Source organism: Amblyomma maculatum, chromosome 4 (genome assembly GCF_055883805.1).
Source record: "Amblyomma maculatum isolate TAMU_Amacu chromosome 4, ASM5588380v1, whole genome shotgun sequence".
Taxonomy (NCBI): Eukaryota; Metazoa; Arthropoda; class Arachnida; order Ixodida; family Ixodidae; genus Amblyomma; species Amblyomma maculatum.
The window spans coordinates 168,745,084-168,769,746 of NC_139347.1; the positions used below are offsets into that span (position 1 = coordinate 168,745,084).

The following is a 24,663-nucleotide window of genomic DNA, read 5'->3' on the forward strand; positions in this document are numbered from 1 at the left end:
AGCATGGCTTGAACCTAGTGATAGAGCGAAAGCTGTGAGTGTTGCAGCAATATCCTCTGTGACAACACCTTTCCAATCAGTGGTTTATTTCATAATTTTTCCGTGTCAATTTCCTCATCCTCAAAGCGGTCTCCTCCAGTGGCGCAGCGGTGACAGCGAGGAAAACCGTACAATTGTCAAAGTGGAGTGATGTTCACACAGAATGAGGCAAGAGACACGTACAGTACTGTGGAGCAGGGGCCCACAGCACAGCTACCCAATTTCGGGGTGTAATGGGTTCACTGATTCACCACAGCTAGCGGTACCTGCTATTGAAAGTACCGTGTTTACCTGTGTAATGAACCCACTCGCACAGTGAACCACCCCTCTTTTTCCTCCAAAAATTTGAGAAAAAAAAAAAAAAAGATTAGTCATTAGTGCGTCCCTTGTTTGGTGCCGTCGCAGCCCACAGTGTATTTCTTGGCAGCATGCCAAAATGCTGCGCAGCGATAACATCAAGGTGTGCATGTTTTGATGTTAGCTCTATTGGTAGTGGTTGGGGAGCAAACTTGGCAGAGTGCCAGCGCCCTCAACAAGAGTGCCAGCGGTGGCTTGCTTGTCCTGTCCAGTTGCACAAGCCTGGTTTTCAATAGATTCGCTTTATCATGCTGCGTCTCGGCCGGTCACCATCTACTGCCACAAAATCATTGGACAGCATGACAGCAGTAAATCGCAGCTAACCTATGCTTCCGCCGATGCATGACTGATGAGTGGAGGGATGAGCGACTCTCGCGAAAAAAGAAAAGAGAGAGAGAGAGAAGAAAGAGCCAAATCTCAAGTTCTTCCCCCGTTATGAATCCTCGCTCCAAACAGACGCCAACTTATTAAGGAAAAAAGAAAAGTGGGTTCATTACGAGAGTATATATTTAGGGAGATAAGAGATGCATGCAATGCAAGTTCGAGGTTGCAAAAAAAAAAAAAAAAAAAAAGAAACATGGCAGTGATGTAGAGGCTATTTTTAGTAGCTTTTGACCTGCGATCGAGAGAAAACGTCTACGAGTGTGCGATGGTGCAATGGCAGAGTCCAAATAATTAGGCATGTCCAGGAAATCGGACATCCGAAAAATCAATTGATGACTATATGTTAGCATGTCGCAGCTAGATGGCAGATGCCACTAGTGTCCCCGTTCAAAAGGTTCAGCATTATCCATCCCTTTGTTTGGAAGTGTAATGGAATGCACCCGCAACACTCGTGGCACAGCGAGAAAACATGCAGCGTCTGCTTCTGTAGGAGACGCTGTCAGCAACGCTGCCAAGCAAGACGAAACGTGTTTGTAGCGCATTACAATAGCAGTTGCAGCTGATGGAGATCCTTGTTTGGTACTCTACTGGAATCAGAATGACATGAAGTGTGTCTGTGACATATCGAAAAAGGAAGTGGACAATTTCTTTACATGTCTGGAGACATTTTAGTGTCGAATAACAAATTTGTACATGATCCAAGTTCTTAGTTAAAGCCATATTAAAAATTTTAAAATGTCACATCACAAACAGTTCAAAGTTTGAACTAAGTATTATAATGTTGCCGTGTTTTTAATGTGCCCTGTTCAAATCATATATAAAATGTGACAAATATACTGCAAGCATTAAATCAAAGGATTTTTCTCACTGTTCGTACATAACGATTTCAACGTACAGAATTTTAGTCATGCATGACCTCCAGATTTGATTAGAAGGTTTAGCTTAACAACCATCAACATTATCATATATGGGACACCCTCTGCAGCTGACATCGAAGTAGTCAGAAGGTGAGTATGTCAGCTGCCTGTAGCAGGTGCTGTACTAAGTGTGCCATCCTCAACATTGCTTCTCAATCTCTTGCGTCTTCTTTCTGCACCTTTTTTTTTTATGTACAAAATGCAATGGCACAGAGAGATCTTTCTCGAATGCATTTGGACGCAGACGGGCAGCGACGTTAGTAATGCGGTGAGCGGTTAAGTGCCAAAAGGAAAACCTGCATGGGCAGTGGCACATCTTATTGTTTTACTGTCATGCCATGATTTGATGCAGGAGATGAACCAGGAGAAGGGATGGTGTGGCATGCTGCAAAACTGGTGGCGGTACTAGCGCGAAAAGCGTGGCCTTTCTTTTGGCACTTCACTGGCTTCCAATTGCTATGAAGCTTATTCGCAGTACATCCTAGAACATCCACACCATCATTCAGTACTGGGAGACAATTTACCGGCAAAAAAGGCCATACTAACCACCTCAGTTTTAACTTGTTCAGTTTTCTCTGAGTTGAATCCTCTTTTCATATTGCTGTTTCATTGGTTTACTTCCTTTCTTCCACTTAGAGCAGGTTACCCTCGAAGCCTGTGTAAAACGGCACTCTCCAATAACCTAACCAGGCAATCATTAAAAAATGTTACACATTAACATACTACAAGATATCAAATTTCTAGAGTATGTTGACAAAGTTGCATGCTGTGGCCTACAACTTCATCCACATTCGATATTCTTATAATGCTAGTTGTAGCTACTGTCCTGCATACACTGCCACTTGCCAAACTGTCTGCTCCAAGCCCATAGCACTCCTCTTACACGCAGCGCCCTCTTGTGTCGCCCTGAGCTTTAGGAGCAAGCAAGTCATTAATCATTTATCCACTAAAGTGTCTTCTTATTCCACACTGAGTCTTCTTACATCTGCATTAGAAAGTGCAACTCCTTGGAAGCCAATTATCCACAACTGTACCAACAAAGGTCATCACTGAACGTTTCAGATTAATATACGTCACTTACAAACATGGCAGCAGTGAATGTCTTAGAAGTACATGCACTGTTCTGTAGTACTGTCCACTTCTACAACTGACTAAATTTACGAAATGTCTCGGGACTAATTGTTTTTTCTTATAAACTAAATTTTCTGTTCTCCTGTGTGTAAACAATACCCATGGCAGTCAATTTTTTTTACATACCACACAGCTGACAGTATTGTGACAGCACCACAATATGAAAGAAAGTGACAAAGACAGCTATATCCATTCCTGAATATCAGGGAATATTCTTTTTATACCTGGGATCGTAGCACACAAACACATACTACAGCAATTGTGGTTGATGAATAGTTGAACAAATGCAGGACTCGCAGCTACGTTCTGGTTTAGAATCTTGGCGCTGCACGGTATCTCAACAAACTGCAGAGAAGTCGTGAACACACAAGCGGCCGCCTGCTTCTTGATCACTCCTTGTCCCTGTCCTAAGGAATGGCATCACGGAGGATCACAGAAGTTGAACCAGAGTGGAGTAGCCGGGAGTCCAGGTAACGTGGTTATTTAGCAAACCACAGAGTATGTCCACGACAGCATATGTCAGGTGGAAAACCCACTGTAAAGAAGGAGGGTTGATTTGTTACAGGCTTTTTTGAATGTGTTACAAGTCCACGCAGTGTCCAGTTCAGAACTCATTACCGCTGATGCATGCTATGCATAATATAAATGCACACTACATACACATAACACCTACAGATGCTAATGTAAACAATGGTACCTAAGTCAAGAACCACAGCAGTAGTGTTTTCTAAAAACTGCAGTTTTATAGGAAATTCCTGTGCTTACACACCTCAAAGAAAAAGGAAAAGAAAAAATATGGCATAGAAAAGGCTGGTATGTGGTGGTTGCATTCTTTCCGGACCCTGGAAATTTTGACCACCTTGTGTTCTTTGGGGTGTATTGCACAGAACATGGGCGCCTTGCATTTCGCTTCTATCAAAATGTGGCTGCAACGGATGAATCCCTTTGGGATCAGCAGTCAAGTGCCCTAACAGTTGACGCATACACCAGAGCGACACAAGAAAAGACACAATGAAGACAGGTAGATATACAAGCGCTTGCGTGTCTACCTGTTTTTTTTCATGTCTTTTCCTGTGTCGCGCTGGTATATGCATCACGGAACATCAACTAGGCCGCACTCATACTCTATCAACCATTGAGCCTCTGCAGTGGCTCACTGTTAGAAGGTGTCTCTCATAGCTTGAGTCGTTTTGGGGCGTTAAACCCCACAAACCAAACATGCATCAATGCTTCCAACTAGTGCAGCTAGGCACCTTGCTGCATTGGTGAAGCATACATAAACATGATGTAAAAACGTGCAGGGGCTGCAGTGTGACCATAGTCTCCCACAGTACAGAAAAAGTGACAAAATTCCAGTCAGAGAAAAAAAAAAGAAATTGCAGGTAATGTGAAACAACCTCACCACTGCAACTCATTGTGTGCCTACAAAAGGCACTAGGAAGATTGAATGGCAAGAAATATGGATAAGAATTTGGACTGCATAGAAAGATAGTGGATCCAAAAGCACAAAGTAAAATTTGGGGGAAACTTAAGTACTGCCTTTAAGGATATGATGTGATGGCGTTACTGGCTTCTATATGCAGCTCCCCTTGTGGATCCTTGTTCACATACATGCCCTCTGCTACTAGCTTAACCACTAATTAGTTCATTTGTGCCTTACTATCCCATGTTATGCTGCCACATTGCGTGAAAGAGCACCCGACGTGAATATGAAGCCCTGCTCTAATCAAGCCATACGAATGTGCCTACATGGCCAGGGGCAGTGTGTCTGACTTGCAATCCAAGGTTCTCAAGTTTGAATTTTAACACAGCCTACCATCTCAAAAAAGCTATCCAAGTAGGCAGCTCCTGCCAAGTTTGCTGTGCCATGTTGTCTTGCGACATAACAAAACCAGCCGACGGAACAGTGTCCGGCCGTGTCACTTTCCAACTATCATCTGACAGAAGCACACTCAACATGTGCTCACAGAGCCGACAATGGCGGATTTCCTGGAGAATGAGGCCTTTAAACTACTGCACATATTTATAACGGTAGGCAGGAAAATGAATATGCAAAAATTAATGGGAAGAAGAAAAGACCCCCCCCCCACACACACACACACACACACACTCCTTGTTTAAAGAGCCCCTGAAATGGTACTTGGGATAAAATTCTAATGCAAGCATTTCACAAAGGTAATCTTTGTGAGTATTCAAGTCAGACTTGAAAGCTTTAAGTGGAGCCGATAATCTGCAAATTATTTTTAAAAAGTGATGTTGGTGACTGCTCGAAGCCAACTTGAGCGACACCTTGCCTCGCGTAAGCCTCCCCACTGACATCGGTGGGGCTGCTGGGCACGCCCGCTCGTTGGACGCTCACAAGTTAGGCGAGCGAGATGGGGCGTTGTGAGGATCCATCACGACTTGTTTTGTTTGTTTTTTTCCGCGCTGGAGTGGGTTGGGTTGAGGGAGGAGAGGAGCACCTTTTTCGATCGCTCATATGTTCGGTGCTAATGAAGCTAGCTTAAAAAGTTCTGCGTTGCACAGAGGGTTGATAGTAGTAGTATTAGAAGACTATTAAGGCGGAACACTTATGCGCCTAATACATTGATGGCCCGCTGGACGAGCAGGCTCTGCTCTTCTTCACCCTCAGCACCAAGCCAGTCCACCCAGGTCCAGATAGTATGAGAGGAGGTGGGAAAGAATCCTGATTGCAATGCAACCGGACATGAAAATAGGCAGTGGGAAAGGTTGGCATAAGGGGAAGGGCAGTTGGGGCATGATGGATCTCGATGGAATTTATAGATATAGCCGTGCAGGGGTTATGAGTGTATTCAGCTGTATTTGCAGAAGGATATGAAACACACGAACGGAGAGATTAGGATGAGGGTCGGGGTAGAGTATGCGGTCTAAGCGAGCAGCATTGTAATATTTGCTGGTGGCGCAAAAAGACAGTCTCGACCCTAGGATACCTATTGCTAGTGCGCGTTTTATAATTCTTGTATGTAGCTTTTCATGGGCGCTTTAAGGTACCTACACATTCAATAGCGAGTTTTAGAGCAAGGTACCCTATCCCCCCCCCTTTCACTACAGCATTCCACACGTGTGCACTTCTGCCCTGCAATTACCCTATCTCCCTAACCGATAGGATCCCCCTATTCTGCAGCTTGCTAACATGTACAACCAACTAGCCCCGCTTGTAATGTTGCTAACTTTATAGCATTCACCGACAATCCCAGGTCCCTCGGACATATGCTGCTGCAATGAGTGTCTCATCAATATCTCCTCTAGAGGCAGACGCAGCCATTGCAGCCCCTGCTGTGACCTCTAACTCGTGTGGGTATCCTGCGTCCGGATATTCCTGCCCTAATCACCAGTTGCACCAGATGGTCTTAACTTCTGTTGCGTCCTTGGACCCCGTTGGCAACGAAGTGGTGGCTCTTCTCAAGGCAAACATTGACACAGAAGCCGAGGGTATTAGGGTTGTTACTCTCCGGGCCTCCTGTCGCGCCCAGACCTCGCGTTACCTCCAGGGACCCTGAAGACCTCGATCGTCTCAAGTCCGCCATCTCGCGGATCAAGGCCACACGGACCTCCGTCAACGTCCGAATTTCCAAGCAGCGAAACCCGCGCGTTCGACTGACTGGGGTTGACCCCGATATCAGGCCGGAGAAGCTCATCTCTGCACTCAACCATCGCAACCAGACTCTTCATCTGGACCCCTCTTCATGTAAGGTCAGGCTATCTTTTTTACAATGCTCCGGACAGTTCGTTCACATCATTGAAACAGACTTTTGCCCGTCTCTGCACGGCGCGTCGAGTAACCATAGGGTGGACTTCTGTCAAGGTGCGCGAAGACCTGCATATCCCTCTGTGCACATTTTGTGCACAGTATGGGCACGCTTTGAAGAAGTGTAAGCTGAGGAATGATCCCTCGAAGGCGCACTGCACCCGTTGTGTGGGGCCTCACACCTTGGCAGCTTGCCTGAGCTCCATCCAGGATCCCAACGTTAACTATGCCCCTTGTGCTGCGACCGGTCGCCCATCAAATCATCATGCGGGTCAAGGGTCGTGCTCTATTTTCAATGAACTCTCGGACAAGATCCGTGCCCGAACTAAGTATGGGCCATGCACGGAACATATGCACAGCGAAAATGGCACACAATAAGACGATACGCCGGTCTGCAGCCTCCGACATCAATGTCTAGTAATGGAACTGCCGTAGCTTCAGACGAAAAAGGGTATCACTGCAATTCTACATTCAGAACATCGCAACTACTCTAGATGTCACAGCCCTTCAGGAAACAGGCCGCTCGGCCAACTTGATCGAATACAATACCATCTCTCCATCTGCACGCACTGCGATTCTCGCCAAAAACACTCTCATGACCATCGACCATACACTTAGCAACCAAGTAATTGAGCATACGCTCACTGAAATCCTCTTGCTTACACCAGACGCCTCCCGCCTCTTCGTAATGAACGTTTATGACCCACCCCAAGCTACAGGCCATGGCTTCCTCACATTCCTGGCCGACATCAAACGCATATCTGGGTCACATACACTGATAGTAGGCGATTTCAACGCCTCAGAGCTAGCGCTCGATATTCGATTCAGGGTTCAGCATCGAATCCCTGTGTATTTTTTGTTGCGAAAGCAACACGCCAGCCAGCCTGGCTCATAGCGTATGCTCGTATGCCGTAGCCGCTAATGCCAGGAGCTGCCAACTTGGGTCTCTCGTTTCACACGGGACGATTACGTCAGAATCAGTCTGCCAGGACCCTGGTATTCACGTTACCCCTATAGGCCACTAAGACACGCTCATGCGGCTTGGTTAAAGCGGGGCTTTATATGTGGGCTGGTAGCCTATGTTACCGCATCATACCCTTAAAGACGAAGCTTAAGTGTCCCCCCATATTTAAATGCAATAAACGCCTTTACCATAACCACGTAAACCGCCGGTGAAATTTGATGCGTTCACCGGAACGCTGGTTGTGTTCGATGCACCGCTCGGTCACCCGCAGCCAAAGCTTTCGCTCTGCACTCGGTTCAACAGCGTTGAACCCGTGTAATCTTTTTTTGTGCGTGGTGGAGAGTGCAGTCTTTATATTAGGCGGTATCTTTTCATTTCAACCATAATTTCATCACATACTTTGCTCAAGCTTTGGTCCTAAAAGGCAGCATGACTTCATAACAAGGACTTACAAAAAGATAAGGCAGACATGTTGCATTTGTTTTAACCCTCAGCACTAATTTCATGAAAAAAAATAAAAAATAAAAAGAACAGTCTGCACTTCAACCGGGAGTAACGGGCTTCAGATGTGGACACGGGTCTAGCCTTACACAGCCCGTTCAATTGGCATGTGGCAGCTGATCCCTGGTAACGGAGCGCATTTACTTGAGATTTACATACTGCAGCATACAAAAGATCAACTTCAAAGACTGATAGGCAACAGGAAATGTCCTCGTGACGGTTCCATTAGCTCCTTCATTCAAGTGCATTAACCCTGCCACCAGCACAACTGAGTGCTGAAATGAAAAACTACCAGTTAACAGCCCCCCATATGAAAGAAAAAAGTGGAACCAAATGACTCGCACCCAAGAGATATAGCTAATGCTGCCCTCTAGGCCAGTAGGAGCTACCAACATTTGCACCACATACTGCAGTGTAACATCTGCAACATCACCTAGATATGAACCATGCACACAGTTGCCAGGCAGGGCGGTGCTTACCATGAAACATTATGGAGAATGCATACTCAGAAATGTCAGGTGTAGGCCTTATGTCTGTGTTGCTACTCCAATAACAATCCTTGCTGTTTGCGTCACTGAAAGTACAGAACACCAATGTTTAGGCTTCTTAAGTTCGAGACGCCAGGCTAGTTGGTAATGCATTCTCAAAAACAGCGCAAAGTATGACACACGGACACACAAGAGAAAAAAAGACAGAAACGGCGCTTCTTGCTAAGGAAGGTGCCACTCTGCTCACCTCTGTCTGCCTGTCCACAGACATCTGTCTGAGTGTTTCTGCTGCGCATTGGTGGAGAAGTCCTCATACGTGTTAAAGAAGCAGTGCTGGTGCCTTTGCTTCTTGTAGTGTGTTTTTTGCACAGGTATGGCCTCTTCTTTTGGGTTGAGACGCCGTCCACAGCAAAAGCAGCTTCCGGTCCTGTGCTAGGAACATAGGATTCCTGCAGAGAACAGTAAGACTTCTCAGTCACCAATACAGCATTCTTTGCCTGAAGTGATCAAGATGTGTTTGTCGTGAACCCAAGCTATCGTGTCCTGTTCTCTTCCTTGTGGTGGTGTTCTTTCGTTAGGCTGCAGTTTCACCTATGAAATGAACTAACCTGCTCAAATCCAGATCGTCCAGTAACTATCAGCTGCACCTAGGTGGAATAATAACGAGTAATATCACCTTAATTCAAATAGCATACTTTAGGACAACTTGAAGGAACTAGAAAATTTGTTTGTTTTGTCAGAAGTTTGTTTAGCATAAGTGCCCCTTAAAAAGATATGAAGATATGTGCGCATGCTACAGATGAACAGAACTCATGTCTGTAGAAACTGCTTCACAATTCCTCTGTGATAGAAAGTAGTTTGTTTCTGAAGCTTTTTATGGTCACAATTAAAAGGCTAAGTATCAGAGCAGATTACAAGATCAAGAATTTTGATGACTGTGGCTTTTGTGGTACAGTAAAATTTCAATAACTGATTTAGTTATTTGTTCAGCGGGGTAATAAACATGTCGTGTACCATTGCCCATAGTTAGCAACTGCTGCGTTTTGAGCTGAATCCTATTATAGGTATACCCAAATGTACGCTACATGAAAACAATAAAATAGCCGCTACTAAAATAACAGTTGCAAGCAGAAGATTTAATGCACTATGCAACGAAGTGCATAGAAATTGGTCTAGTTTTATTCTTTCACTGCCTCATCTTTTTCATTGTGTCCCACAGCAGCTGCTGCTTTTGTCCCTTTTTCTGATTCTTTGTTTTCTATTCTGCTCCAAGCACTTGAAAGGCACCTATCACTATAGCCTTGTGTCTCTATCATTAACTCCACAAGCACAAGTTGAAAATATTGCCCCAGCTGTCACCACCTGCAGTCCAAGCCCAAGTCCTGGAGGAACACTGAAAGAAGACATGGAACCTCCTTTCTATGCAACTGATTGATTTCTGTGTGGGTAGACAATGTCTTTAAGTTAACTATCGGGTTCTCCCATTTTTCTTGAAGGAAGCGAACAACATATGCCTTTTTGCACTTCGCACTAGGCAGCACATAAGATAATATTCTATATCTCAGTACCCACCACACGTGCAACACACTGGAGATGACGCTAAGCCCATCTTATATACACCCAAGCGCGGGTACGAGCAGAACCCGTGCGAATGCAATGTAGTAAAGTGGTTTGGTGTCTTTTTAGTTCCTTGGTCATGCATGGCTTGTTGGGTGGTGAACTCCAGAAGGAACTGCAATGGCTGAGCACTGATTCGTCTCTCATTGTTCTCTCCACCAGCAATTCAAAAGACTGGGAGGAGATGGTATATTACGTGCACATTGCACTTTTTTTGCAATTATTCCCCTCCAGTTGCCCGCATATTAAGTTTACTTGTGAACAAATGTTATGCTCCATGCTTCTTTGGTTTATGAAACTTTTTCTATGTATTAGATTCAGCGTGCCAATGCTGTGCTGCTATTGCTCCACCATGGCTGCCCACATAGCGCAGACGTGCAACTCAACGACACCAGCCTATGTTTCTCAAGCACGCTGAATCAAATTGAACTGGATCAATATTTTGCATACAATACAGTAGCCCACTGAGTGGCAAAACCTGTGAAACATTGAGGCAGCTAGTATGAGGCAGAGCAGGGAAAGCCATTTGGGGCAGAGTGGAGAAAATGAAAAAGCACTTCCACGTGGCCCTATACTGGTGGCAAAATATGACTGTAAATGATGTGCTACCCCGCTTATATAAAAGATCCCTGCCAGCTACAGCACACTCAGCAAAAAAGTTCCGATGTACATAAACATCCAAAAGATCTTAATGAATGTTAGGAAAAATTAGGTTTCTGTGAAACACTGGGCCACTTGAACATCTTCGTAATACATACGTGGGGGGTAGCTGATGCAGGCCATGGAAAGCGATATTCAAACAATTAAATGGCCTGTGACATTTCCAGGCCATCTGGTTTCAATTCAGGAAGGTTAGGGATAGCCAATCATTGAATAACCAATTTTGTGAATGCCTGGGAGGTCACTGCCCTTGCTAATATCTGACCACCTTTACACCCTATTAATAGTTTAACTATAAAAGTACTGGCCAATTTGTCGAGGCTTGTCTACAACGACCTGCCCATAGTGTGGATAAGTTCCATATTCATGCTGAGAGCAGTGTTTGGATAAACAGGGTGTGGGTAGAGTTGACTGTGGAGGACAGAGCAGGTTTTGAGAAGTACAGCTCACTCTATATTTACGAGAAGCATATACAGCTTGTTCAGTCGAAAAGCCGTCAGCATCTTAGTAGTATAGTAGTAGCACACACTGTCATCAATCAGCACCAGCATGTCGGAAATATTAATGCGAAAAAAATTCTGATTGGTCAACGTGATTATGATGTCACAACAACATGACCTCGTGCAAGAATTTCAAACACCACATTAAAAAAAAAAAAGCAATGAAATACATTCAATGATATAAATACATGTGGTCATCATCCTCATCAGACAGACCATACCCACTGCAGGGTGAAGGCCTCTCCCATTTTCTTCCAATTAATGCGGTCCTGTGCTAGCTGCATCCACTTGACCCCAACAAGCTTTTTAACCTCATCCACTCACATGATTTTTTTGCTGCCCCCACTATGTTTACCTTTTCTTGGAATCCAACTGGTTACTCTGCGGACCATCTGTTATCCTCTCTTCGAACTAGATGTCCTGGCCTTGTCCATTTCTTCTTCTTAATTTCAACTAGACCATCAGTAACTTGAGTTATTTCTCTGGCCCACTCTGCACGCTTCCTATTTCTTAACGTTGCACCTACGATTTTCCATTCCATGGCCCTCTGCGTTGTCCTCAACTAAGTAGAACCCTCTTTGTTAGCCTCCACGTTTCAGCCCTCGTTTCAGGTATCCTTAGCCTCCACGTTTCAGGTATCGGTAAGATGCAGCTGTCATATACTTTCCTCTCGAGTGATACCGTTAAGCTGCTAGTAATAATGTACAAGTGCCTTCCAAACGCGCTCCATCCCAATCTTATTCTCATAGCTATTTCCCCTTTCGCTGTCCAGATCTGCCATTACTACCTGTCTTAAGTAGACATATTTGCTTCGGTACCTATTTTAAACTGCTATTCAGGCTGTTCAACATTACTTTAGTATTCTGAATACTAATCTTTAGTCTTGCCTTTTTACTTCTCCTGTCTAGGTCATTCGTTTCAATTCGTCTCCTGAGTTACTTAATAAGGCAATGTCATCAGCAAATTGCAGATTACTGAGAGATATTCTCCATCAACCCAGGTGTCCAAATGCTCCCATTCCATATCTTTAAATATGCCCTCTAAGCAAGCTGTAAATAGCTCTGGACAGATCGTGTCTCCATGGCTAACAACTGTCTGAATTGTAATTTTATTACTTTTTTTATGCAGAACTATGGTTGCTGTGCAGCCACTATACTTCGTCTCACAAGATGTCTGCAGCACTGCGAAAGGCAGAGGAGTCCCTGCAATTGTGCTCCTAAATGCCTCTCTCCCCTGTGCACTATAATAGAGAATTGTGCTCCTACTTTCACCTCCGCTAATTTGGGGTCAAGGAACGCGTAGGGGCACAGTTTCCTATTGTAGTGCGTGTGATCCTGATTGGGTTTCGCAGTGCTGCAAACATAGACGGAATATAGGGTCCTCTTGGAGGCAGCGCATAGCCTGCGCTTCGACGGCGCGAACAGCAGGGTCTTCCCGGCGGCGGCCATGATATTCTACATCAGCGGTGCAAATGGAAGGGTCCTCTCGGAGACGACACCTAGCTTCATCTTCAGCATTACATTTTCTGGTTTTGGCAAGTGGCTCGAAAATGTAATGTCAGTTATGTAATAACCACTTGGTTCCAGCAGACGCAAGGAAAACCCAGAAAATGAGACGTCACGGGAGGGTGTTACACTCTCCTTATTGTGAAGTTAAGATTTTTTACTAATCACGCCAGCGATTTATACCAAAACTTAACATCTCACCACAAGACTGCATAAATATCTTTGAATTGAGAAAAAGCAAAATCCAACATCTCAGGAATGTTCAAAGTGCAATTTTTCTTTCACTATTGTTACATCTCCAGTCAGGTTGCATATAGTGTGCAAGACGTAAACTGACTCACAATCCTGAAAGACATTTTGTACACATACTATGACAAATTTTAGTCCCACATCAAAAACTTGCCTGTCTCTTTTTTCTTTGTACTTTCATTATCTAAAATTCTGGTGGCAGGATGCCACGCACTCCTGCCCCACCTTTCCCCTGAACAACCATAGCTCAATATGTAGAGGAGCCTTATGCATTTCTTTTTTTTGACCAAGCATATTTACAAACACGACTTCTAGCTTGCTTCTGGCATGGCCTGCTTCAGCAGGCATCATGCAGCCTTTTGAGAAGTGTTCAATGCTCTAGAGATAACTGCGTCAATCCGAATTTTTTTTCTCCAGGACCATCTTCTACACTACGCTGCTCCCCTACCACATACCGATATACCGATTTTCCTTTTTCCTAATCCCATGAACATGAGACACATACATATGTGTTAAAACCGATTTGCAGATCCGCGTCATAGTTTATCCCAGAGGAGCTCCACAGAGTAAAGCAGTTCACCCATTTCTGCATGCAAACCAAAGGAGCACGATGGCCAAATTGGGGCACCTGCTCAGAGAACAGTCATGGGCAGTATCCTATCTTTAGATACGTTTTATGTATCGGTATTAGGTATTGTGTGCGGAAAATGAAAGTATCAGAGCATTGGTATCAAAAATGCATTTTTAAAGCATCGTGTATTTTGAAGATACTCGATACTAAAGAAAACTTTGAATAATGAAACCACTGTGAGACTTTGGGTTGACGGCGCTCGCTCAAACCGTAGTACAGACCCTGAAACAGCTCGGTTTGTAGTACCGCCCGAGTTTCCTACAAATGCCCCGGCCCCTCAGCGTCAACCACATTTCTAGATTCCCTTTCTTTAAAACTGTAGAACACAATGGTAAGCAGGAGCCCATGAGGTACTTTACTTTCGAGCACCGAGTGCATACCACAAAGCTGCCAAGCCTTTAACAGAAACACAAAGCGATATGAACAAAGCGGAAACGCTAGGCAAACACGCAGTAGGGATCACGCATGCTGCTGTACCTGCTCTTCCCACCATTTGCGATTTACCCCCCGTCTCTGCGACGTTTGATTCTCGTCAGGCAGTGCCCTCAGTGCCCTCAGTGTGCTGTAGGACGCAGTAACTTATGCACAACCCAAAACCCCTGGGCTCCACGTGCCGGCTCTGCTTGGCGGCAAGAACACAAGCTTCTAAGGCCTCAGTCCACCAAGATGCAGTCAGCTAACCATGTTCTTGTAGTTATGGCGCTTGACGGAAAACAAATCTATCCTTTATAACTGCACAAAGAACAAGCTTCCACTAGACATTTTTTTTTCTGAAAAAAAAATATTACATCCAAAATTTTATGAAATGCACGACATGAAAGCTATGAATGCAATTCTTCAGCACAGTTTAATAACAAATCACGCGTTGTTAAACAATTTTTTTGCAAAAACATTTCAACAAACCTTAATAAAAGTTGTAAAGATCTCTATTTTCAAAAAAACAAAAACTTTAATTTTTGAAATATGCAAATTGATTGACACCATATTAGACAGTTTCTGTTAAAAAAAATACTATCTTTTATCTACAAACAGCCGTAGTTCTCCAGCGACGCTAGTGACCCTTGAGTTAGGACTACCTCCAGGATGCCCGAGTCAACGCGGCTATGGTTCACTCTTACACGCTGATAAAAGGCATCTTCATCTAATAGAAAACTGCGGTGTGCTCGTGTGCTTATGTAGAGAGGCTTTTCTCATTTTCGCTGCCATGCCCACATTGCGCTCTTTGCGGACTAAATAACGTTCAGCCATTTTATTTTTCTTGTTTTCCTTCTAGTTTTCAATAATATGCAGAGTTTCAAAAGTTTGTTATTGCCCTAATGGCAATATAACTGCTCAGTTCTCCACGCGCATGCAGGTTGCACCTTTGTATTTGTATGTATAGCCAAGTGCTCACAGATCGGTTCACAAGAAAAGTATTAGTTTAAAGAAATATTTTGCTAGGCTGCTTGTGGAAGCAATTGCTTAACTGTAACCATGGCTTCAATTCAATGTGAAGTTCTGACAAGGACAGCGGCCCAAACAATAACTCCGTGCTGGCTTATTCGTTTAACCCTTTCAGAAAAACTATGCTATAGGAATGCTCTAAAGATTCCAGAAAGCCCAGTAAAATTTCCTAATGCCGCTAATGGTATTACCACCTTTATTGTGTTACAATTCCAGTGATGTATCAAATCATCGATACAGCACCGAGTATCTGTACTGAACTCGAATTCTATCCTGTATCTTGTATTGGCATCGGAAATACAATTTTTCAGGGTCTCGAGTATCAATATCGAATATACTTTTTCAAAGTATCTTGCTCAGCCCTGCCAGAGAATGGCTGTGTACCCCAGTTCATTTTTAACAGCATGTCCCTCCCAAAATTGCACTACAGGAATGTTATAATGTCCAGAAACTGATGTATGCTGTGATACTTTGCACATAGATTTTCATTGCACATTTTCTGAATCTGGCTTTCGGAAGTGGGAAAAAGCATGACCATATGGTCCACCAATTGATCTGAATGGAGTACAAAGCCTGCACTTTGTGCTAGTATACTCATAGCAGGTTCGGGTATGCTAATGGATCTGTGTACGGGGCCTGCACAGAAAGTCAGTGTCAAGAGAGGGAAGGGAGTATTCTTGAGCTAAAGAAGGGTATAGGCAAGGCATATAGGCATCATCACAATGTTGATACTCAATCCACTTCAAGCAATCACTACCTACACGGCACAACATGAACAGGGAGATCCCATGACTGTGGAGAAAGTTAAGAATTGCCTGTACCAATTGATCACAGTGGAGCGCAAAATACCGCTGTGTCACTGTTGAGCAAATGAACGCGGCAGATGAAATTCACACTCCACAGACGCCTCCACCCTACCAAACTAAAATCACTGGAACAGTGCAAGGGTGTTTAGCCAATGCACCCCAGAAATAGAAAATTTGAGAAAGGCAGCAAGTTTTCCAAGCTGTCAACTAAACGCGAACAAATGCTTCGTAAATGAATCCTGCATTGTACTGTGTTTGGAATGTCATAAAATGCCACATCCATATCAGCCACTGCTGCTTAGTGAAATTCTGCACCAGCGGGATACTGTAGAATGCCATGGACATAGTGCTGAAGGCATAACGCAGCCACGTATTTAAGTGGTGTGGATTCCCTAGCTGTCAGTGATCTCCCTCAAGACATGAATGATGCATAGGCTTTCCCAAATGACCTAGTCACCACGCTTCCCTAAAACATATATCTACGGAAATGATGGTTACTGCTCATTATATGCGTTTTATCTGCACCTGGCTCCGTGCACAAGAATGTTGTTTCACATCAGAGTGGTCAGTGCATTTGGGAAACGTTGCAATTTCTAGCACATCGTTGCCACCAACTTCCCAATAACTCACAAGTATAGAAAACTGGGCAAGTTGGAATGGATTCATTTTAAAGCAGCGCGAAAACACAAGACTAAAAGGAACAGGAGACGACACAAGCGCTGCGGCACGGCTGTGGTATATTCCATCCCGCTTTCATGTGGAAAATCTTACATTGGTCAGACAGGCCGTTGTATTAATGACCGCTTGTTTGAACACCGCAGATCAGTAAAAGGAGTTGTGTCGTCCAACCTTGCCGCTCATTGCCGGGAGTGTAAAGATTGTTACCCCCATTTGAACAGGACCAATATCTTGTTCAGTCACACTGATCAAATATGCAGAGACCTGGTCGAGGTGTTTCTGATAAACAAAGAGTTTGACGCGCGCGTAGCTACACCTTCCGTTAATCTTGAAGAAAAAGAGATTCACGCTCTCGGTGAATATTTAGCGATGAGGTGTTAGCGGGTGTTTGTCATGTGGGAGGTTGATAGAATCCTCACTTTGCGCACGCGCACTGTTTCTAAAAGGGCACCGCGGTGGTTTTCACGTGTCTCGTCTTGATTTTATCTGGGTTGGTTCCTATATAACTACACCTTTCTATAAATAAAAATTCAGTTGTTAGAAAGCGCTTGTGTCGTCTCCTGTTCCTTTTAGTCTTGTGTTTTCGCGCTGCTTTAAAATGAAATATGTCCCCAATAACTGTCCAGAGCTTTGGTGACTTCTTAATGCTTGTACATGTATGCTGACTGGGAACCTGCAAACGTGGCGATTTTTCACGCCGCTGGTCAAGTAATTGGCCTTCGCCACAATTCGGTGTTTTCGATTAACGTTGAGCGCTCTGTCCTGCATGGTTGTTGTTGTTGTGGCTGTAGGAAGAAAGAAACGAAAATGCACGGGCCTGCTACTGGCTCTTGCTGTGCCATCTCCACTGCCTCGTGCAGACAGAAGAGAAAATAGAGAAGAAAGAAAAGGAAGAGGGAGAGAAAGACGCGCGCCGCAACAACAACCGTCGTCCACAACCGAAACGGTGGCGGGTGCAATGACGGCCTACAACAGATAAATATTCTGTGGCAGGCTAGCCCCCGCCGCAAGCGGCGGTGACCCACCTGTCCCAGCCCCATCAGGGGAGTACCGACATGGTGCTTCTCGAGGAAGTGCAGCCACCATTTCACCTACATCCACGCAAGAGTTCACATCTCACCCCTATCTTTCAAACTACCAGCACCGTGCACCAATCTGCGAATGTCTGTAGTCCATGCACACTACGAGAAACGGCGGTGTACCTACCTGCATTACCGGTTGTGTGTAACCGCCCGCCGTCGATAAGTGAGGTATTTTACCCAGAAGAGCAGACCGTTTGCACCACGTGCATACGTGAAACGAAGCCAAGTCCGCTTCCGGAAACACTGATCGCAATGTCGAGTGGCACGCTTCGGGAAGCACAGTCAAATCGTTCCTGTACCTCAGGCGATTACATAAGTTGCAAACATACCCAAAAGGTTTGTCTCGGAACCGGCGCTCGAGAACTATGGATGAGCAACCCTCATGCATTGCTTCATCCTCGGCGGCTTTCACAGCAGGATCTTGACGGCGACGGCGCTGTTTTTCTGCGGATCGAATAGTAGGATCTTGACGGCGACGGCGCTTTGCTTCTGCTTCGGCTGCACGAATAGCAGGATCTGCACGACGGCGACGCTGAGCCTCTGCTCTAGCGGCGCGTTTCGCCTCCGAGAAAGTACCTGGATTATCTAGCATAATATAGTTCGAGCAGCCAGGATTCGCATCCGTTGCGGCAGCAGTCGAGTATAGTGCACTGGTATTCTTTAGCAAATTGCAGGTGGGTAAGCTGTGGTCTCCCATCGCGCTGTGTTTTGCGAAAGCACCCAACCAACCGAACAAAGCTCGTTCTGGCTCGTTACCGACCGTTACCGTGGCGCCCCTTGTGTTCAGATGTTCAGACATGTATACGCACTTCTCAAACGGCACAATTTTTAACCCTTATAAAGTACTCTCTCCATTATTAATACTTACAAACAGGATTATAAAAAAAAATTAGGCGTGGTTTAGCTCTGGCTAAGCTGTACATAGACCTTGGGCTAAGCCGCTAAGCTGGTCAGTTGCGTCTCTATGGTTACGTTAGCAACACCATTCTACTTACCGGTGTTAAGGCCCGTTCACACTTGCGACTAGCAGCGGTCGCGCGACTGTTCTTGTGCCACAGCCGGTCGTACACAGAACACACACTTCCGAAGGGGTTCGTGAACCCGCGGTGGAACTCTCGTGTGGCCGATTCGTGCTCGCCCGCTGTTTGTACTACGAAGTCAGCACGTCTACGATCTTCAACGTCTCCAGACTCGACGAACCCGGCAGCCGCCAAAGACCGCTTCTTTCTTTTCTCTCGACGTGCGGCCCGCTCTTCATCTGTTTCTTCGGCACGCTTTCTCCTCCGAATTTCGTTCTGTCGAAATCTGGCTTCTTCCGCCGCACCATCGGCTCGTTTAGCGGCAGCGTCGTTCCGCCGTTTCTCGAGCCTTCTTGTACGTTCTTCATCAGTTTCCTGAGCACGTCGTTTGCGCTTGGTTTCATTCCGACGCTCTTGGGAACTCATTCCGGTATCTTCCGTAGTCGTCAGCCTGGAGTCACTCTGAGAAGTGGAACGACTCTTTCTAGCCGCATCTTGTTTACGACGCTTTTCGAGTCGTGCAGCGCGTTCTTCTGCTGACTCTTGAGCGCGTTGTCTCTTCCTAGCTTCGTCCTGTCGTCGTTGCTTCTCTTTAGCGCTCTCCTTAACGATACGATAGTTCATTAATTTAGGCGAGGCGTCACCTCCTCACCCTCTACTACCTTACTCTACCTCGGCGAGGAGCACGCATCTGGCGGGAGCGAGCGACTGCAGCGACTGCGCGCGCGACGGCGCGGCAGCTCATTTCTAGTTCACTTCCAGCGCGGCGCCGACGACAGCACCTGGCGGAGCTCGGCTGAAACGGTTGCTAGGCAACGGCTGTTCAAGGCCGTTCGTGCCCACCGGCCACCGGCTACGCCAACGTTATACAGGGACTTGAATATTTGGGGGCTGGGATTTAAAAAATTCCTATGCAAAATCTACTACCCCATTCCAGCTGAAATAACGTTCACAAAGTAGCAAAATATCGTCTACGTTATCTGATAAGTGATTCAACATCGGTACTTGCCTAGATTTTCCGAAATCGAGAAAAAACTGCTCTCGGCGGCGTGCAAAATTTTCGCAGAAGAGAGTCGAAAAGCTATTTTGACATGATGCGTCATCTGTCGGGCAGCGAGGCAAGCGCGCCAACGGCCGGGATGGAGCTTGTCTCACTGCCCGACAGATGACGCATCATGTCAAAATAGCTTGTCGACTCTCTTCTGCGAAAATTTTGCACGCCGCCGAGAGCAGTTTTTTCTCGATTTCGGAAAATCTAGGCAAGTATCGATGTTGAATCACTTATCAGATAACGTAGACGATATTTTGCTACTTTGTGAACGTTATTTCAGCTCGAATGGAGCAGTAGATTTTGCATAGGAATTTTTTAAATCTCAGCCCCCAAATATTCAAGTCCCTGTAGAACTAGTTTTGTTTACCTCCACGATTGGGACAAGCTCTAGTAACGTTGGGCTACGTGACGAGGTTAAACAAACCTGGAGTAATGTTGCTAATGCAAGAAGAAAACTGGTGTCGCTATACTAGCACCACCACAATCCCTTTAAAAAACTAGGAACAGGCGCGACTTGCAACGTTGCAGGCAGATAGAGCCAGCAGACGGTTCGGTTATCGTGCTGCAGCAGTACAATTTCACAGGGTTATGCTTGCTGTGTGATTAAACATTGTTTTTCTTAGTTAACCTGGTGGATATGCTGACAGTTTCTCTCAGCGAGGCTTTACGTGTTCTACAGACATTGAACATCCTTGAATAACCAGATGTGAACATCCGGAAACGCCTATGGCAATGTTGAGTATACATACTCAGCGTCACAGTTTCCAAGTCGTGTTGATGACAATGTCTGTCACGTGTTTCCACAAACTCGGGGATGAATATTTTCGTCCCTGCAACAATTTTTGCCAGATGTTCTTCTGATTTTTCTTTCGGTAAGCCGTGTTTGCATCCAATCGCAACCTCCTTTCTTCATCGGTTTCTTGTTCACTTTTTCTCTGCACATACTGCTTCAGTAGTTCCGATTGTTTCTGTCTCTTAGCCACGACATTGGCTTCCATTGATTCCTGCTACCGCTGTCGTCTTGTCCATTGTTCCCGTACTAGCAGCCATGCTAACCCTAGAAGCAGAGCCACGGCGGAAAGTAGTCAAGCACACAAGCACCCCGAATACATACGAGGAGACTTCCCCTCTGCTTCCAGCACGGCAGCTCCGGCGGGACAGCATTTTTGTATTTTTGCACTTCTCGCGCGCCCCCTACCACCTTTCTCTTCTCCCGACATAATTCGAATCGGTATGCGTCGCAGTCTTTCTTCTCCCTCCTGCGCGCAATCGCTCACCATGACCCCAAACACGTTCTTGAAATAGGCAGGTCCTCCGTGAAGAAGCTTTGTTCGTCCTCTCGCACGCCCGCATTCGGAAAGGTCAAATCAGCTTCAGACATCAGGCTTTTGCAAAAATGCGGGTAGTAGCACCTAGCAGTGCTCTCCTCTTCATTTATCCTCTGCATTTTATCTCTCTGCGACGCTCACATACTTGCTGCTGCTAGCTGTTTATGGCTGGGCATCGAGCCATGTTGCTGCGTCCGGGGCTGAAAGACGTGTGCGACTCATTGTCAGGCGTCACTTTCCACGACTATAAGTAGTGACATTCTTTAATTCCCAAAACGGAACATCGTCGTAAGAAGTGGACTGAAGCTGTAAGGTGTCGTCGAAAGAACTGGGTTCCTCCAAAGCGAGCCTGCGTGTGCTCAAAGCATTTTCTGCCGGGGCACTTCATTTGCACATTGCTGTTCCTGTGTGTACGCTCTTGGTGAGAAACAAGGTGACAGAATTTGAATTGATGTTGATAGTTTTGACATTGTGAGCACAATTAATTTCAAGATGATTGAACTCGCTTTTAGTATATGCAGAGGCCAGAGCAGTCATCAGCTTAAGCTGCTTAAGTTAGTGGCCGGAGCGTGGACATAAGCTGTGACATATAGAGGTGAAAAAATTGTACATCTAGTGCTCAGATTTTATTTCTAAATGTGGAAATGCTGTTGCTTTTTCTTTTATTTTCATGCTGTTTTTAGGAACCTCTACATATAGAGGAATGTGTCCCACAGGAGGCAAATTACTTGGTACCTCCTGAATTGACAGTTCGTTAAGGTCCCGAGTTTGCACAGGTACCTATAGTTTGCTTACTACTCGTTGTAGCTCGAGATAGATATTCAGCAGTTGCTGTCTTTATTAGGCAAAAATAAAAAGCCAGTTAGGTTTTTAAGCACATCCATCACTTCCTTAGTCTATGGTTTTTGGCAACAAATCTGACTTTGGGGTCTTCTCAGCACAGCATGTCATGTATGGTGTGAATTTTCCCAGGAATACACCCATTCAGGTAGCTGGACTGCCATCAGCAGGTTTTCAGTGTGGTGTTTGCTTAAAACAGTTGTCGTCATGAATTTGCTAAATATATAAGGATTTTGTTTTAACAGGCAATCAGACATTGAGCTGACACCAGCCCAGAGGCCTTTACATCGACATGTGAACTTTGTCATAGTGCTCCTGACCCTTTAGCGCTTGCAGAGGTAACTGGCTATACAAGCAGAAACTCTCTGTGAAATATATTTTTTCGAGGTATTAATTGATAAATCTGCTCAATATGCCGAAAGTTGATATAAACTACACAACATCTCTAGTATGTTCCGCTTCGAAGTGAAATATTCAGAGCATTGAAACTTTATAAGTTTTGTCACTATGTCAGAAAAACGCATCTCAATAATAGAACTAATCACTTATGAACTAAATATGAACAAAAACTAGGTTAAACAGAATAAGTACTTGACATTACACTGAAAACTTTTTCTCAAAATTTATTGATTTTTTTTTTCTCTAATAGCTTGCTCAGTTGCCTTCATGCCTTGTCTGGAGAGTGCTACCTTCCATTCTCCAAACTGCATGCAAGCTGAGTAGCACAAATTACTAAGTCATGGTTTGCTGAATATGGTCTACATATGCATGACAAAATCTGTTTTCTAGGTCAGATTTAGTGCCTCAGTATAAGAGTAGCGCAGCTTAACGAGACACACGAGAAAGAAGACACACACATGGTGCTGTGTGTGTGTGTCTCCTTTCTCGTGTGTCTCGTTAAGCTGTGCTGTCCTTATACTGAAATGCAATACCAACTAGCCCGTCATATCGCTCTTTAGTGTCTCATCGTCAGAAGAAAGTGACTTTTCAGATAATAGACATCATGTGACCAAAATAGCATGCTGATGAAGTTATCACTGCAAATTGCATTTATTTAAGCATTATGCTCTTCACAATATGGCAAAATATTTTGCAAACAATTTGTGCAGGTAAATGTGCCTCCATACCCTGTCAAACCTCAAGCTCTGTTACGATACAAAGAAAGAGAAAGCTAGTAGGGGTAAGTTAGCCAGACGGAAAACACCGAGAGAGAGAGAGAGAGAGTTAGCCAGGAAGAAAAGGTTAATCAAGAAATACTATTCAACAGCAAAAACTGCATGTCTGTATATGAATGAATGGCTTATTTCTGGCATATGCTTATTACTATAACCCATTGACACCGCATATTAAGGAATTGTGAGCGACTTTTTCTAGCTTTATTTTGCACCCATGACTCTGGCTAACACATCTAACATATATGTATGCTACTTTTTTATCAATAAACCGGTGAAGTTTTGAGTTTGTGAGTGTCCTCCACATCAAGCTGAGGTAGCTGCTGAAAGATCTCTTTATTCGGAACTATGGTGCAAGAAACAGAAGGATTGGCGAGTCCAAACATTTTGATGTTACATAAACCACAGTGCAAATTTGCATATTGCTATTGATGAAAGTACATGTGGCTGCACTCCAGCAGTCTGCAGTTGTCAAAGGAGACTAAATTTCAGTTCCACTTTATAGGCTGACACTCCAGAAGAAGCCTTCTTGAAAGCATGCGCCAAGAAGTTTGCTGAAGACCACGCAAGGACTCAAAAGAAAATCGAGAGCCTGCAGTAGTGTAGGAGAAGGCTTCAGAAGCAGTTCTGCAAATACTAATCCAGCAAAACATCCTACTGAAGGAACAGGTGGCCATGCTTGACACTCTTGCTGCAGCCAATAAGCATCTCCTTAAAAGGCAGATCTAAGTGATGTGGAAAAGACATACATCAGCAGTTTTCACTTGAGTTCAGGGCATAAGCACGTACTCTAAACTTCTATTCTCCACGAGCATATAAGTGTGTAAAGCAAGTCTTCAATACCTGCTTGCCTCACCCAAGAACACTAGGGAAGACGGCAATGCTGGGTTTTCCACCGAGGCATTTAAGGCATTCAAAATGAAATGTGATGAGATGAATAGCTGAGGCCACCAAACTGCGCGGTCTGATGGTTGATGAGATGGCAATTAGGCAGCAGGTCCAATGGAACAGCGGTCATTTTGAAGGGTTTGCCAATATCGGCACAGGAGTTGATGGTGATTGTCTGCCTCAGGCAAAATCGGCTTTTGTTCTCAGTGGCCACCAGTGGATGATGGAAGCTGCCCCTAGGGTACGTTCACAACTGATTGGGTGACGCCACCACTGGGAATTGTTTACCGCTGGAGGCAGTCACAATTTTATCTTGCAGCATCGACAGAAAGTGGACTGACTTCTGACAATGACACAGCTGCACAGCACCAAGAAATAGCCAGTGAGCATGACTACATCTCTCATCCAGGGCACATCACTGAATAGGGGAAAAGGATAGTAACCTACATCATGGCCGTCTATGTAGCAAACGAGTTGAATACAAAGCTGCTGTGTTAAGATCACACGGCAACACTGTTCAGAACTCAGCCTGATAGCTACTCATTCATCCGGAGGAAAAGCAGGGGAGAACTTGCTGCCCATCACAAAGTGTAATTAAAATTTGCAAAAAATGCGAGCCACTTGTGTGATGGGCAATACATACT

At 44.9% G+C, this 24,663-nt stretch overlaps 1 protein-coding gene across 2 annotated transcripts; it reads right to left on the minus strand.

Moving 5' to 3' along the window:
* Positions 1-955: 955 nt before the first annotated feature.
* Positions 956-19,490, minus strand: LOC146193463 (uncharacterized). 2 transcript variants are annotated; one of them, XM_084602776.1, is made up of 4 exons: positions 18,717-19,485; positions 8,798-8,999; positions 8,542-8,636; positions 956-3,363 (listed from the first exon to the last, which is right to left on the minus strand). In XM_084602776.1, the coding sequence occupies exons 1-3, from the start codon at positions 19,362-19,364 to the stop codon at positions 8,590-8,592; spliced, it is 897 nt and encodes a 298-aa protein (XP_084458902.1). In that variant the 5' UTR covers positions 19,365-19,485; the 3' UTR covers positions 956-3,363; positions 8,542-8,589. The 2 variants fall into 2 exon arrangements, with proteins under 2 accessions (XP_084458902.1, XP_084458901.1); XM_084602775.1 differs by lacking the exon at positions 8,542-8,636 and having other exon boundaries at positions 18,717-19,490.
* Between the last annotated feature and the right edge of the window lie 5,173 nt (positions 19,491-24,663).

Excerpts from the sequence above, each read along its gene's own strand:
- LOC146193463 (XM_084602775.1), bottom strand. The coding sequence starts at position 19,364 with ATGAACTATCGTATCGTTAAGGAGAGCGCTAAAGAGAAGCAACGACGA. Across the intron at positions 9,000-18,716 it reads GTGAACGGGCCTTAACACCG|GAATCCTATGTTCCTAGCAC; the intron begins GTAAGTAGAATG and ends TGTTCTCTGCAG. Across the intron at positions 3,364-8,797 it reads CTGTGGACAGGCAGACAGAG|TGGGTTTTCCACCTGACATA; the intron begins GTGAGCAGAGTG and ends CCTTCTTTACAG.